This window comes from Penaeus chinensis, chromosome 32 (genome assembly GCF_019202785.1).
Source record: "Penaeus chinensis breed Huanghai No. 1 chromosome 32, ASM1920278v2, whole genome shotgun sequence".
Taxonomy (NCBI): domain Eukaryota; kingdom Metazoa; phylum Arthropoda; class Malacostraca; order Decapoda; family Penaeidae; genus Penaeus; species Penaeus chinensis.
The window spans coordinates 4,092,186-4,109,685 of NC_061850.1; the positions used below are offsets into that span (position 1 = coordinate 4,092,186).

The following is a 17,500-nucleotide window of genomic DNA, read 5'->3' on the forward strand; positions in this document are numbered from 1 at the left end:
ACGGTACTCAGGTGGAAGGCCTCATAACCCCCACACTTGCCATCAAGGCAAACGCTGACGGAACTCACCAGGCACAGCGACAGTACGAAGCTGAAGCCGGCGCTTACAACGACTACTTGGAAATTCCCGCCGAAGTCCGTCAGTATCAAGCACAAGCAAATATCTCTCAAAGTAGCCGAGGTGCCCTTAGTGTCACAGCTGAACTCTACGTAATAGTTGACAGCACCCTCGCTCAACAATTGGGCTCCAACACAAAGGTGAAACAGTACCTGTCCGTGTTCTGGAACGGAGTCAACAAGAGGTTTGCTACCATGAGTGACCCAAAGGTCAATCTGGTTCTGTCTGGAGCTCTCATTGTCCGTGACTCAGCCGACGAGACTTACATAAATGATAATGTCCTTCTGGAAAACTACATCAATGGAGAGAATACCCTTAGCTCAGTCAGCGATTGGCTGTTCCAGAAGAAAGCTTCACTGCCTGCTTATGATGTGGCCTACCTAATGACGGGCAAGGACATGGCTGATGTGGAATCTGGCATGATTAAGGAGGGCTTAGCTGGCATTGCCTGGAAGGGAGCCGCATGTATTGTGGCCAGCGGTAACAAACGCTCTTTCAACACTGGCATGGGTGAGGATATGGGCGCTTACTATGTGGGCGTGATGACTGCCGCACATGAAGTAGCACATAATCTTGGCTCTCCTCATGATGGCAAAGATGGGGCTGAAGCTTGTTCGTGGGATGACGGCTACATAATGAGCTACGTTCCAGGTAAATCCAACAAGCTGTTCTTTTCGTCGTGTTCACAGAAACTGATGAAGGACTATATGAGCAGTGACGACGCTTCCTGCCTTCAAACGACCCAAGTAGGAGAGAAAATTCCTCTGTCTTCCCAGCTGCCAGGTGAAATCGTCTCCATGGACGAACAGTGCCAGAAGCAAACTGGCAAGTCGGAAGCCTATGCGTCGAAATCCGTGTCTGAGGACTCTCTGTGTGTCCAGCTCGTATGCCAGTGGCAGGTGAAGGATGGCTACAGCATCTGGACCTACACCCAGTCGACAGGACGTCCAGCTGCCGAGGGTTCCGCCTGCAGGAGTGGCGGTGTTTGTAACAACGGATCCTGCCAATAGTAATTCTTTCAAGCTTCTCTTCACGAAATTTGGATTATGGCCGAATAAGCACTTACAATATAATCTTTGTGTTGTTTAAGAAAAAAAAAAAAAAAAATCGGCTTGCAACACGTTGTTTCTGTATTAACGGACCCTGTGAGAGAAAACTTTGAAGTAATATTTGGTTGATGACTTAATAAATATATGCAGCATGATTGATGTTTAGCTGTAACTCCTATAATATTTTGAAAAGACCTTTACCCTAAATATAATTTGCCATCAGTTCCAATCAACTATCTGATATCATTTTGTATATTATCAATCAAAAATTCTTTAAATCAAAGAGAAACAATACCTGAAATTGCATCTCAAACAATTTTCTAAAGATTATTACTTGGATTATAGTAATGAAAGCAGTTGGATGTTTGAATATTTATAAGCCGAGAAGGCCTACGAATCTCGTGTATTTATTATTACTACTATTTTTCCTTATAAAAATTAACAAATCTTTAAATATCTTAAATGCTTTTACCTTCAAATCACACAAGGTATTCGCTGCTAATGACCTTAGCTGTTGCCTCAGCAGAACATTATAAATATTCATATAGGTATATATATTTAATAGATATAGATACACATATAAAAGTGTGTACGTACATGTATATGTATATGTATGTATATGCCTCAAGGGTTTTTGTAGTTTTCCTTAACTGGTGTATGCCACACCATTATCTTTTCCAACGGTTTCCTGTCTGTGTATGTGTGCACGCGTTCCTTGGTCGGTGTCCCATTCAGCACGACCCTCAGTTGGCTCTAAGCTCCGTGCCCATTCACACCTTTTGTAAGTACTGCCAATGCATTGGCATTTACAACACTTTTGTTTTAATTTCATAAAACAAGAATTATAGTTCTGGTATAACTTCCTTTTGTAACATAACGATGCCAATGGTCTTGTCTCTAAATAAAAGTCTATATTTTTTATGTAAATTAAATCGGTAAATAAAAGCGTCTTTCCAGGACGGCTGACAAAGGTCTGTGCTCAGGCTCACCATCGCGCCAACTAATAACTGGTCTCGGAATGTATATATGTATATATATACATATATACATGTATATATGTTCGTGTGTGTGTGTGTTTCCATATATATGTGTGCGTGTGTGGATATATTATATATTGTATGCTAATAAACTTGGAGACGAATAGTCTACGAATAAACGTATATCATAAATCACAGTATCACTATATATATACTAAAATATAAAATCAATAAAAAAACACTATGTAACCAGACCACACTATAGCACGGCAATGAAAAAAATATAAACATAGCACAATTATAATACCTATGTTAATGACACAGATAAGTAAATCGCCAATAAATCGAATCTGAGAGTTCAGAAAAAAAAAATTGAGTTTATAATCGTGCGAAGTCCTTCGAAGTTATCAGGTAGTACATAGGGTGTGTAGCCTATTATATTATTGCATTAGTCTATTATTATCATTATATTTGAGCGGAAGACTTTTACACATTGGGTCAGGTTACTGGTACTCCTAAGTGAGAGACTGTTTAGTATGAGAATATATATATGTGTATATGTCTCTCCCCTCATCATTACGTTCCCATTCTCCGCCCCAACACATACACATACAAATATATTTCCTGATTTGTCCCCTCTTTTCACCTTTGTTGTTTTTTCAACTTTTGTCGCAGAATATTTCTATAATGCTTTTTCGGAAACGTTGATATTTGTAAATTACACTTTCAATAAATATTTGAATGAACTAAAATGCATATGCAGCATTCAAGATCACAAACATACACGTGCGTGTATGCGCATAAAGATGTATGTGTGTGTACAAACTGTACATATATATAGGTCTATATATGAATATATATATTTATATTATATGTAAGTGTGTGTATATATAGGTAGACATATATGTATATATATATATATATATATATATATATATACACATGCATATATATATATATATATATATATATATATATATGTATGTATGTATGTATGTATATGTTTGCATATATATATATATATATATATATATATATGTATATATATAAGAATAGGTATATACATCTATATATAGGAATATATATATGTATACATATATATATATATAATCTGTATGTATATATATGCATATGCATATAGATGTATATGTATATACAGTTGTATATAGGTATATATTTATATTTTTTCTCGCTCTTTCTATATATTTCTCTCTCACTCGCGCCCTCCATATACATATACCTATATATATGTAAGTGTGTGTCCTGCGCTTGAGTTAGCGGATGTTTGTCTCCGCATATGTATGCGTATGTGCACGTGTATATTTGTCTGCATGTGTACGTGTGCATCCATGTGTCTGTTTTTATATGCATAAGATGCATACGCATACATATACATAGATATACATATATACATATATATCCAACTATATACCTATATCTGTATACATGTATACATACATGTGCTTTTTTGTCCCTCTCTTTCACTGTAGAATCTCTAATTTCTAATACGTATGAGGTTAAACAGTTGATTATAACTTATCTCAAATATATATATATTTTTTGAAAGGCCTTTTCACTGTATTGCACTTAGAAGTTAAAATTAAACATCAATCATGCTGCTTATATTTATTTGGCCATCAATAAAATTTTGCTTCAGTTTCCTTTACAGGGTCCGTTGATTCAGAAATAACCATTGTTGCAAGCTTAATCCTCAGAAGCTGGACGCTCAATCCTTGAACGAAACATAGATTATGTTATTAGTGTTTATTCAAACAATCCAAACGTCCTACAGAGGGCCCTGAAAGATTTCTATTGGCAGGATCCGTTCGTACACACACCGCCACTCCTGCATGCGGAACCCTCGGCAGCTGGACGTCCTGTCGACTGGGTATAGGTCCAGATGCTGTAGCCATCCTTCACCTGCCACTGACATACAAGCTGGACACACAGAGAGTCCTCAGACACGGATTTCGACGCATATGCTTCCGACTTGCCAGTTTGCTTTTGGCACTGTTCGTCCATGGAGACGATTTCACCTGGCAGCTGGGAAGACAGGGGGATTTTCTCTCCTATTTGGGTCGTCTGAAGGCAGGAACCGTCGTCACTGCTCATATAGTCCTTCATCAGTTTCTGTGAACACGACGAAAAGAACAGCTTGTTCGATTTACCTGGAACGTAGCTCATTATGTAGCCGTCATCCCACGAACAAGCTTCAGCCCCATCTTTGCCATCATGAGGAGAGCCAAGATTATGTGCTACTTCATGTGCGGCAGTCATCACGCCCACATAGTAAGCGCCCATATCCTCACCCATGCCAGTGTTGAAAGAGCGTTTGTTACCGCTGGCCACAATACATGCGGCTCCTTTCCAGGCAATGCCAGCTAAGCCCTCCTTAATCATGCCAGATTCCACATCAGCCATGTCCTTGCCCGTCATTAGATAGGCCACATCATAAGCAGGCAGTGAAGCTTTCTTCTGGAACAGCCAATCGCTGACTGAGCTAAGGGTATTTTCTCCATGGATGTAGTTTTCCAGAAGGACATTATCATTTATGTAAGTCTCGTCGGCTGAGTCACGGACAATGAGAGCTCCAGACAGAATCAGATTGACCTTTGGGTCACTCATGGTAGCAAACCTCTTGTTGACTCCATTCCAGAAAACGGACAAGTACTGTTTTACCTTAGTGTTGGAGCCCAATTGTTGAGCGAGGGTGCTGTCAACTATTACGTAGAGTTCAGCTGTGGCACTAAGGGCACCTCGGCTATTTTGAGAGCTCTTAGCTTGTGCTTGATACTGACGGACTTCGGCGGGAATTTCCAGGTAGTCGTTGTAAGCGCCGGCTTCAGCTTCGTACTGTCGCTGTGCCTGGTGAGTTCCGTCAGCGTTTGCCTTGATGGCAAGTGTTGGCGTTATGAGTCCTTCCACCTGGGTACCGTCAACGGACACCACGGCGCCGGTATCGGGGTCGTGGTACAGATCGGGAATCACCGAGTCATGTGGTGCGTCTTCAATCACCACTCGTCCTTGACTGTCGCGTGTGGTTGTCTGCAGCTTGAATTCCGCAGCTAGGGGCGAGGGGGCACGATGTAGACGAAGCTTATGCTCCTCGTTAAAGGCCTTTACAGTGAGCTTTAGAGGCTCGAGAGAAGATCGGCTTCCGCTTACACGGACAGTGGCTGGCGCTCCCTCCACTGAGGAGCTTCGAAGCACTGAGGCATGGCCAAAGGCAGCCAAGACCGAGATCAGGATGCATGCAGTCTTCATGGTGATCCAGATGCGAATGTCGCCAACAGGATTCCCGACCTTTTTATATGGACAAGGGACACACTTGAGTAAACACAGTTGATTCCCCAGTTTTTCTATTAGAATACTTGGTAGGCAAAATCGGTGTGACAATTATATTATGATTGTAAGGAAAGAATGGGAATTTAACTGTACGTGTTGATTTCGTTGATGAAAAGAAAACCTCTGTCTATAACTGTTAACCAAGCTGATAAATTTGATGTTCATAGTCATCCGTATTCATAATTGTTTCTTTGGAATTTCATCATTTAAAAAAGGACTTGATTTCCTTTGTGTAACCAAAGGTATAGGGAACTACACAGGGAACATGTTTGCATTTAAAGATTTTCATGATATTATCATCATTCCTTAGTATGATGACATAAATAATGGTATCACCCGTACACCAGGCACGGGGTGTAGGCATCAAGCAAGCAGAAATCGTTGCTGTTACGACTAATCTTTCCTACCAAATTATCTACGCGGCTGAGGAGGCCTAAACATGGCATATCGGACTTGGCAGCTTCCTCACTCTCTTATATAGAGTAATAATTTTAGAAAAAATGATTTTGTCAATGTACATGGTGTTGAACGATTATATTTATTCAAAGTTTTGCATAACAAAAACTTTGAATTAATATTTTTAACAATAAATAAGAATATAAGATACATACATATACATTTATATGTACACACACACACACACACACACATATATATATATATATATATATATATTAAATACCTATATATAAATACATACACACATGCACATGTGTGCACACACACTCACTCATAAATATGGATACACAGGAATACAACACAAACAGATACACGTCCATATACGTGAGTATTTATCATTGTCAATTACAGTAATCGCTCACCTGGGTCACATGAACTCACCGGACGAATTCAATCTACACGCACATGTATACATACTTATACACACACTCTAACACACACACGCACACACACATACACATATATATTTGTTTTCATGTATGTATGAGTGTGCAAGCTTCCGTGTGTGCGTATGTGTTTTTGTGGGATTGTAGATGTAGGTGTCTGCGTGTGTGTGTGCGTGCGCGTGTATGTGCAAGCGCGCTAATACAGAGAGACAAAGGTGGGGGGGGGGGGGGGGGGAGAGAAATATAGAGACAGAGAGAGAGAGAGAGAATGAAAGAGATAACGAGGAGAGAACTAGTGTGAGAGTGAGAGAAAGAAGTAAGAGAGAGAGAGAGAGAAGGAGAGCGAAGATGAGAGAAAGAGCGAAGTAAAGAGAGAAAGATCAAATGAGATCGAGAGTGAGAGAGAAACAGCAGCGTAAAAGGAAAACGAACTAATGCGAACGAAAGAACGAGAAAGCGAGGAAGAGAAAAACGTGAGATTTAGTAAAACACAGAGAATGAGAGATAACGAAGTAAAGAGAGATGGAGAAAAATATAGAGGGAGGGAGAAATCCGACTCTCTTTGTGCTCCCCTCTCGCTCTGTCCCAATTTTGATCTATAGTTAGCTCTTGCTACAAAATAGAAACATCAGACAGTACCTTACAACCACACTTGAGAGCGTGTGGTGCGTGCGAGACCCCACATTTCATCGGCATGAAATATTAGCACATCATAAGATAAAACCTCACCGTCAGCTCGAGATAGGCAGAGACTGCTAGAAATCCATTGAAAATGTCTTAATGAGTGTATATGTTATTAATGATGGACATATATGCATTTGAACTCAGTTAATAGAAAAATAAGATTTGTGAATCTATATCCCTACTAAACATGTAGCATACAAAGGAAGGCCTTAAAGAAGTTGAAAATCTATCGCAATGAAATTACCGCGAGGTCACTTGGGGACGCATATGCGTCGGGGTTAAATCGCTGCGAGGGCGATTAATGGGTTACTTGAGGAATTTGTTTACTCAAGTGCGTCCCTTATCCATATAAAAAGGCCAGAAATCCTGTTGGCGACATTCGGATCTGGATCACCATGAAGACTGCATTCATCCTGATCTCGGTCTTGGCTGCCTTCGGCCATGCCTCGGTGCTTCGAAGCTCCTCAGTGGAGCGAGCGCCAGCCGCTGTCCGTGTGAGCGGAAGCCGATCTTCTCTCGAGCCTCTAAAGCTCACTGTAAAGGCCTTTAACGAGGAGCATAAGCTTCGTCTACATCGTGCCCCCTCGCCCCTAGCTGCGGAATTCAAGCTGCAGACAACCACACGAGACAGCCAAGGACGAGTGGTGATTGAAGACGCACCACATGACTCGGTGATTCCCGATCTGTACCACGACCCCGATACCGGCGCCGTGGTGTCCGTGGACGGTACTAAAGTGGAAGGCCTTATAACGCCCACACTTGCTATCAAAGCAAACGCTGACGGAACTCACCAGGCACAGCGACAGTACGAAGCTGAAGCCGGCGCTTACAACGACTACCTGGAAATTCCCGCCGAAGTCCGCCAGTATCAAGCACAGCCGAAAAACTCTCAAAGTAGCCGAGGTGCCCTTAGTGTCACAGCTGAACTCTACGTAATAGTTGACAGCACCCTCGCTCAACAATTGGGCTCCAACACAAAGGTGAAACAGTACCTGTCCGTGTTCTGGAATGGAGTCAACAAGAGGTTTGCTACCATGAGTGACCCAAAGGTCAATCTGGTTCTGTCTGGAGCTCTCATTGTCCGTGACTCAGCCGACGAGACTTACATAAATGATAATGTCCTTCTGGAAAACTACATCAATGGAGAGAATACCCTTAGCTCAGTCAGCGATTGGCTGTTCCAGAAGAAAGCTTCATTGCCTGCTTATGATGTGGCCTACCTAATGACTGGCAAGGACATGGCTGATGTGGAATCTGGCATGATTAAGGAGGGCTTAGCTGGCATTGCCTGGAAAGGAGCCGCATGTATTGTGGCCAGCGGTAACAAACGCTCTTTCAACACTGGCATGGGTGAGGATATGGGCGCTTACTATGTGGGCGTGATGACTGCCGCACATGAAGTAGCACACAATCTTGGTTCTCCTCATGATGGCAAAGATGGAGCTGAAGCTTGTTCGTGGGATGACGGCTACATAATGAGCTACGTTCCAGGTAAATCCAACAAGCTGTTCTTCGTGTTCACAGAAACTGATGAAGGACTATATGAGCAGTGACGACGCTTCCTGCCTTCAGACGACCCAAATAGGAGAGAAAATCCCTCTCTCTTCCCAGCTGCCAGGTGAAATCGTCTCCATGGACGAACAGTGCCAAAAGCAAACTGGCAAGTCTGAAGCCTATGCGTCGAAATCCGTGTCTGAGGACTCTCTGTGTGTCCAGCTCGTATGCCAGTGGCAGGTGAAGGATGGCTACAGCATCTGGACCTACACCCAGTCGACAGGACGTCCAGCTGCCGAGGGTTCCGCATGCAGGAGTGGCGGTGTGTGTACGAATGGATCCTGCCAATAGAAATCTTTCAGGGCCCTCTGTAGGACGTTTGGATTGTTTGAATAAACACTAACAACATAATCTATGTTGTGTTCAAGGATAGAGTGTCCAGCTTCAGAAGATTAGGCTTGTAACAATGGTTACTTCTGAATCAATGGACTCTGTAAAGGAAACTGAAGCAAAAGTTTGTTGATGGCCAAATAAATATAAGCAGCATGATTGATTTTTAATTTTAACTCCTAAGTGCAATACTTTGAAAAGCTCTTAAAAAAAAAAAAAAAAAAAAAAAAAAAAAAGAGATAAGTTATAATCAACTGTTTAACCTCATACGTATTACCAATTAGAGATTCTTCAGTGAAAAAGAGGGACAAAAAAGCACATGTATGTATACATGTTTACAGATATAGGTATATAGTTGGATATATATGTTTATATGTATATATATGTATATGTATGCGTATGCATCATATACATATAAAACCAGACACATGGATGCACACGTATACATGCAGACAAATATACACGTGCACATACGCATACATATATGCAGAGACAACACCCTCTAACTCAAGCGCAGGACACACTTACATATATATAGGTATATATATAAAGAGGGCGCGAGTGAGAGAGGAATATATAGAAAGAGCGAGAAAAAATATAAATATATACCTATATACAGCTGTATATACATATACATCTATATGCATATGCATATATACATAATCATTATTTGTATATATATATATATATATACATACTTATATATACATACCCATTTTTTATATATATACATACATATATACCTATATATAGATGTATGTACCTATACTTATACATATATATATGCAAATATATATACATACATACATATATATATATGCGCATACACGCACGTGTATGTTTGTGATCTTGAATGCTGCATATGCATTTTAGTACATTCAAATAGGAGTACCAGTAACCTGACCCAATGTGTAAAATTCTTCCGCTCAAATGTAATATTAGTAAGAGACTAATGCAATAATGTAATAGGCTACACAACATAGGTACTACCTGATAACTTCGAAGGACATCGCCAGATTATAAACTTTTCTGAACTCTCAGATTCGATTTACTTATCTGTGTCATTAACATATGTAAGATAATTTTGCTGTGTTTATATTCTGTATTGCCTTGCTATAGTGTGGTCTGGTTACATAGTGTTCCTTTATTGATTTTATATTTTAGTTTATATATTGCGATACTGTGAATTATGATATACGTTTATTCGTGGACTATTCGTCTCGAAGTTTACTAGCATACAATATATAATATAGCCACACACGCACACATATATATGGAAACACACAGACACACACAAACATATATACATGTGTATATGTATATATATACATATATATATATATATATATATATATATATTCCGAAACGATGGCGAGCCTGAGCACAAACCTTTGTCAGCCGTCTTGGAAAGACGCTTTTTCGTTACCGATTTCACTTTCATAAAAATTGGAGACTTTTATTTAGAAACAAGACCATTGGCATCATTTGATACAAAAGGAAATTATACCAGAATTATAATTCTTGTTTTATGAAATTAAAACAAAAGTGTTGTAAATGCCAATGCATTGGCAGTACTTACATAAGATGTGAATGGACACCGAGCTTAGAGCCAACTGAAGGTCGTGCTGAATGGGACACCGACATGTGTGATTCCTTAGAGAATGGATTAAGGGAGGAAATAAAATTGCTTTCAACTTCTGGCAAAGTTTCACAGGTGACTGGCCTTTATATTATTGAGCTACCATTAGGTACTCCCATGTTGTCATTCAGCTCTTCATTTTCAGTTAAAGGGTTAAATGTTGAAAAAAAATAAAAATAATAGAGACTATCTTCATCAATTATATCAAAGAGACTCAGTCTGGTCATCAACGTTTCCTTTATTGTCATTCTGGTCCTTACTTTTAATATTTATGTATTGGAAAACTTCACAGTTCTCAGATTCACCTGTTTTCATAAATTGTAAAATAGGGATGGTGTCATGTATACAACTGCCTTTCACTGAAGACTGTAAGATATTATTGGTCATCATACCATTGATAAGCTTTTTAGAAGCTTGACATGTTGGTGTGTCACAGTTTCCACCAGCATTTTTGAGGTGCTAAATAAATTTTCGAGGCAATCTTGATTGAGCCTGTTTGTTAATAAATATTCAAAACAATAATGAGTATTACTATCGTCCCATAATAATTTAATACTGGAGATATTCAGTTTCCAACCAGATATGCAAGGCAATGATCTTTTGGTGCCCATTACTTCCAAAGAAGAGATCCAAGATTTAATGTCCTGTAATTTTTCTATCTGTCTATTGTTTGCTGCAATAGCACACGTACTATCTGTATAGTGATTAATTTGACTGCTACTGAATAGGTCAAATAGCTTATCCATTCTGTTAACAAACTGATCAGTATGGTAAGCTTCCTGTGGCAAGGCACCTAACTCTGCATATGTGTATACCTGCTGAAAACTTGTGCAGCAAGGCAAACACGCATTTTTTCAAAAGTATTGCAATAAATATGTTTTGAAGAAAGCTTCGGAGCAAGGGGTATACTCATTTGACTGTCTCTGTTATAAAAGTCTTTTAGATATTGCCATTTTACAGGGTGCCCATTCAAGATTGTTACGGACACTTTTCAAAAGATGCGGTGTATCATAAAAAAAAAAAAAAAATACTTTCTCATTGTTATGAATTATAAATGGGGACTCTTTTATGCTCAATTTTGAATAAAGGCTCCTGTTTGTTGCATCTTGGTCACAAATGACAAATTTTGGATGTAAAGCTACATCTTTTAATTTTGTCAAACAGTCCAATATTATTGGTTCTAAGACATTAGCCTTAATGCTCCTACAAAAAAAAAAAAAAAAAAAAAAAATGAAAAATCACAATCACATGAAAAACAATGAACACAATACCAGCCACGGTGGCAAAAATATCATATGTGCAACTGTGTTGGTGTGATATATAGTTCAAAAACACTATCATTTTACTTTGAATGAGTGTGATATATAGTTAAAAAACACTATCATTATACTTTGAATGAAAAAAATAATCTAAAATTAAGCAAAAATAAGTTCCATAGACAACATTTGCTTTTTGAGACTAAATTTAAAGATATTTTAAAAACTGTCATGTAATATACAATTTGTCTTTACCGTAACTAAGATGTGGTTGTAAAACATCTTGAATGGAGTCCTTCAGGCAACCTGATGAAGAAAAAAAATAGGTTATTTTAAATACAAAAATTCAAATAATTGTCGGATATATCTAAATTATACAATTCATTACCATTTCATGTACCATTAAAAGAATGAATTATTGATGATACGACAAACCAAAGCTCGATTCATCTCTGTCATGTGATAGATTTGTGGCTGTTTTTTTTCCTGTGGCACACTATAATCTATACTGGTTGTGCTGACTGCTGGTAAACCTGTATATCAGATATGTGCCATTACATATAATAAGCCAATTTTAATTATAAGAAGCAAAAGATTATATTGTGATATTAAACTTTACCCTAGTAAAACAATTACTTTACTTTTCACTTTATGCATTACCCTGATTGTTTATAGTTTCTTGATTGTTTCAAAAATAAAATGGAAATATTTCTCCAAATATATCTATATAGATACTCTATTTTACTTTACATAGAAAATATTCTGCTACAATAGAGCCACACTATATGAAGGACACCATTCAATACATTGCTTTTATAATTATGGCTTTCCTAACTTATCAGGGGCTTTGCCCAATTTAACCCCCTTTATGAAAGGGCCTACCACACCCTACTCCCCCTAAGGACATCAAATCTTCACCAGTATGTATGGCAATAGAACAGTGCGGCTCTCTAGTAAAGCTATACCAATATTCCCATAGGATATTAATTGCATTTTGTTATGTTTTACCTGAATATGATATGGCATCAGGATCATAATCTGCTGTTGCAATCTCTGAAATGTCCATATACATATATATATATATATATATATATATATATGTATATATATGATTTGCAAATTATGCATTAATTGAGCTAAACACAAAGTAAAGATTTATCTATCATATTAGAATGTGCTATTGATGATGATTTAGTCTATTACTTCATTTGCATTTTGTAATATATACAAATTTCAAAGCAGTGTTATCAACCACATAGCAGGGAGATTTTGATCTGGATATGCAGAATTAGAGAGTCTTGACCTTGATATGTAATTATCACAGGAAAAATGCTTGCTACACACACGAAAGCTCCTATTCAGTTGCTCTGGAGATATATTTTTTAGATGTGGGATGCCTAACATTACAACCCACTTGAGGCATCTAAAATATGTGATAGAATCAGATGACATCATAGTTTTTATCTGTTACCTTGAAATATAAGTGTCCAATATTAACGGTACGTAAAAGGTTTTATGCAACAGTTTATAGGTGTCTTATTATTATAATAAATCCATAGTGATATGATCCCCATCACTTCTTTTTAACATATATTTCACCGTCCATCATATAAAAAATCTACCATTAAAATATAATGATGAACAATACTAACCCTTATTTTTCCTTAGGGAAAAATAATGTCTTTAAAATGTTCTTTCAATTTTCCGCAAGTGGAACACGGATGGGACTTGCCAGGCATTGCAGATCTGTCATTTAAAAAGTTCGCGTTTTGAATGTAAACAAACTGACGTGACGTCACAAATGTGATATACTCACGAGCGCCATCTCTTGAGCCGACGCCGCAACCGTAGTTCTCGATGCTCAATGGATATTGTCTTACATTCCTGTCTTTCGTATATAGTCTTTGGTTCAAGGCACAAGACTAAGAATCCAGGGAGTGGAATTGGAATGGGTTCAGGACTTCCTATACCGTGAGGTAAGGATAGACCAGACCCTCTTTTTCCAGGAGGAGGTCCAGTACCTGGTCGACCGAACCAAAGCAAGACTGTCTGTCATGAGAGCAATGACTGGGAGACGCATAGGGGCCAGACACAAAGTACTAAGATCATTCTATGTACATGCTGTCCGGCCCGTTGTGGACTATGCCTACGTCGCTCTAATTGCAGCCAAGAAAAAGTACATAGACAAATTAGAGAATGTCCAAAATGAAGCCGCCAGGATCATTCTGGGTGCCCCGAGGTGGGCGAAGATCCTCAACCTCCTGATGGAGGCAAACCTTCTCCCCCTGGACTCACGAATCGATCTAATGGCAACACAATTCCTGTCAAAGGTCATCCAGGCTCCCAGGAACACAAGCCTAAGACAAAAATTAGTCAGACACCTCAAACAAGACAACAAGCTCTTTGCAAACAACTCCTGGCTGTCTCACACAGCTAGGGTGTTGATACGCCATCTGCTCCAAGAACAGCGCCTCCTCACTACAGGCAGAGGCAGTTGCAATCATGGGAGCCCTAGCCCACATGTCCCTAAGGAAAGGACACATGGTCATATACACAGACTCTAGGGTAGCCATTGACTGTCTTCAGCACAGCTCACCCACAGACAACATCTAACTACTGACCACGATTCTCACAATGGCACAGAGAATTCTTGCTCAGGGTAGAAGAATTATCATCAACTGGGTCCGAAGCCACATCGGCATCAGAGGGAACGAGCTTGCTGACAGACTAGCCGTCGCTGGCAGGGGTATGCCCCCAAATCCCATGACGATAAAACCGAGCCGAAAATTACTTAAGGAGGAGAGTGCCTTGGTCGGTCGTACCTTCCTACGGCAGCTCCACAGAGAGGAAACGAGAACCTCCCCCTCGGCCAGCTGGTACTCAGACGCCACAGGCTATGAACCACTGGCACTCTCTGAAGTAATCAACAGAGGTACCGAAGTCATTCTTCACAGAATGGTTATCACTGTGCATGGCAGATTATCAACAATTGAACGCGAAGAAAGGTGCTGCATGCACTGCGGAGAGCCAAACGCCACACTAGTCCACTACTTAGAAAATTGTGACCATAAACAATTCCTGAGACAGGGGCCGCCCACAACAGCCACCATGCTGGTAAAGAGGCTATGCGATATGCTTACACCATGGCGGCAGGAGCGCCTGCTGGCAATCCCGCCGCCACGGTAAGCACCGAGTGTCAGACAAGAAACACAGGCTGGGCCATATTTAGAAGGCCCGGGCGAAGCTAGAACTTCGCAAATCAGAAAGAAGAGATCACCAATCCCTGATCCCCAAGCAGAGCAAGACCACAGCAGCAGCACACAAGGACTGCCCAGTCCTTAGCCGACTGGGGAGCTCCCCTGTAGAACTCCAACTTCAGCCTCTAACACCCAGCCATACCGGTAGGCACTCACACCCACACAGTCACTCCCTAAAGAGATAAGACACCAGACAAGATAGATGCAACATAACCATGTACTATACTGGTGACTCCCGGAGTGAACCGACAAATGGAGTGACACGTCACGGTTTATCGCTCGTTCGCTTAGCTCACTCGCTGGAGGGGTAGTACCTGGAGTAGCATGACCCCGCAACCTGAAGCTCAGCATACTTTCCCAGGTTGGGTCATGCCCAGGTCCGCCGCCGCGTCCGCGCTCATTGGACAACGGGCTCCCCTCGTTCCCTGCGCGCTTACACAGCGCTCGTATACTTAACCCGCAGAGCCGCCTGCGAGATCACCAATCCCTGATCCTCCAGCAGAACAAGACCACAGCAGCAGCACACAAGGACTCCCCAGTCCTTAGCCGACTGGGGAGCCTTCCGGCTCCCCCGTAGAACTCCAACTTCGGCCTCCATCACTCAGCCATACCTGTGGGCACTCACACCCACACAGTCACTCCTCAAAGAGATAAGAAACCAGATAGTAGATACCCCCATAACCATCTACTATTGGCCCTGGACTCATATCGCCTTGAGAAGTCAAACGCAGGTGTCGTAGGGGAAAGTGCGCCGAACCGCGGTTGATCAGGAAGGGCATCCAATCAGGCAAGGGTGATACTGCCATATAACCTCTCAATAGTGAATTGAGAGAGGCCTATGTCCTGCAGTGGGATGAATGGCTGTATAAAAATATATACACATATGTGTATGTGTATGTGTATGTGTGTAAACAGATAGATAGATATACCAAAATATGCACACACACACACACACATATGTATGTGTGTGTATATATAAAAAATGTATATATATATATATATGTATATATTTGTGTGTGTATAAATGTACATATATGTGTGTTCGTATATATATATATATATAGATATATGTATGCATATACAGTGCATATATATATATATATATATATATATATATATATATATATATATGTTTTATGCATATATATATAATTGTATGTATATATATATTTTTATATTCATATATATATAAATATATTATAGATATATATATAGATATAGATTTATATACATGCATATATGAATATATATATATATATATATATCTATATATCTATATATCTATATATATATATTATATGTATATATATACACACGCACCACCACACTGACACACATGCATACATATATATATATATATATGTATATATATATATATATATATATATACATACATGTGTGTGTGTGTCTGTGTGTGTTTATTTTTTTTACTCATTGTCCTTTAAAGTTTTTACATTTCTTTAGCACACTTTAGTTCAAGTATATGCACTATCGCTAATAAAATAAGCAGCTTTTTCTTCATCGGATGCAAAGAATGTCTCCCCACCCCCCTTTTTTTAAAACCTTATAAAATTTAACGAGACAAATTAGTTCTAGTTTGACTCGGAATAGATTTTCTTCCATTTCCCTTAGTCTCCCTTGAAGCAAAGGGTACTCACGTGGTTATCCTGATGCAAATATCGTCAAGAGGGCTTACGACTTTTTACTGCCACAGACGCACTTGAACAAACACGGGTAATCGGATCAAACACCTCCATTTCAGCGTTTGGCAGTCACCGTTCACTCGAAACCTGACGGATAATTTGATAATTGGATAATCGCCTCTTTGCGAAATTTGGCTAGTATGAATGTCCTAGTTTTCTGGAGGTCTTTATACCTAAAGATTTAAATACTGATGGGATATTAATTAAAAAAAAAAAAAAATCTTTGAGACATATAATGTTTTTTTTGTTTTTTTTCCCTTTCTTCACATGATGTTAAATGTTAATGTTGAAAAAGAGAAAGAGAAATAATATATTTATGTACATGTAAATATCTATGTATATGCATAAATATAGATGTAGATATGGATGTATAGATATACAGATACACAGATACACATAATCACACACACACACACACACATATATATATATATATATATATATAAATATATATACATATTGATATATATATATATATATGTGTGTGTGTGCACGCTAAAAAAAAAAAAAAAAAAAAAAAAAAAACTATCTAACTCTTTGTGACTTAACAATATGATATGACGACGAGAACGGTTGGAAAAAGTGCTGTAAGCGCGACCTGATATTGGTATCCCTGAAAGGGGCGTCAATTAGGAGAGGGAGGCGGGGTGGGGGGGGGGGATTTGCCACAGCCCCTCTAGACTGTTTGCCCCTCTAAGGGCCCCAATTTCTATTTTAATTATTGCTATTATTCATTTATTTATT

General features: G+C 39.3%; 3 protein-coding genes across 3 annotated transcripts in view; 2 read left to right on the top strand and 1 right to left on the bottom strand.

Moving 5' to 3' along the window:
* The window catches only part of LOC125042336 (venom metalloproteinase antarease-like TtrivMP_A), a 28,933-nt gene that overhangs the window by 6,388 nt on the left and 5,045 nt on the right, over positions 1 to 17,500 (top strand). The window contains exon 5 of the mRNA XM_047637872.1: positions 1 to 1,156. This exon is cut by the window's left edge and continues 379 nt beyond it. Coding sequence (XP_047493828.1) covers positions 1 to 1,127 — 1,127 coding nt within the window. The 3' untranslated portion in view covers positions 1,128 to 1,156. The remainder of the gene's footprint in view (positions 1,157 to 17,500) is intronic.
* On the bottom strand, positions 3,785 to 5,934 carry LOC125042337 (venom metalloproteinase antarease-like TtrivMP_A). Its single transcript, XM_047637873.1, has 2 exons — positions 5,825 to 5,934; positions 3,785 to 5,513 (listed from the first exon to the last, which is right to left on the bottom strand). Exons 1-2 carry the CDS (start codon positions 5,932 to 5,934, stop codon positions 3,953 to 3,955), a joined length of 1,671 nt encoding a protein of 556 aa, XP_047493829.1. The 3' UTR covers positions 3,785 to 3,952.
* LOC125042338 (venom metalloproteinase antarease-like TtrivMP_A) lies at positions 6,227 to 8,570 on the top strand. The gene is made up of 2 exons (XM_047637874.1): positions 6,227 to 6,271; positions 7,374 to 8,570. The coding sequence occupies exons 1-2, from the start codon at positions 6,227 to 6,229 to the stop codon at positions 8,568 to 8,570; spliced, it is 1,242 nt and encodes a 413-aa protein (XP_047493830.1).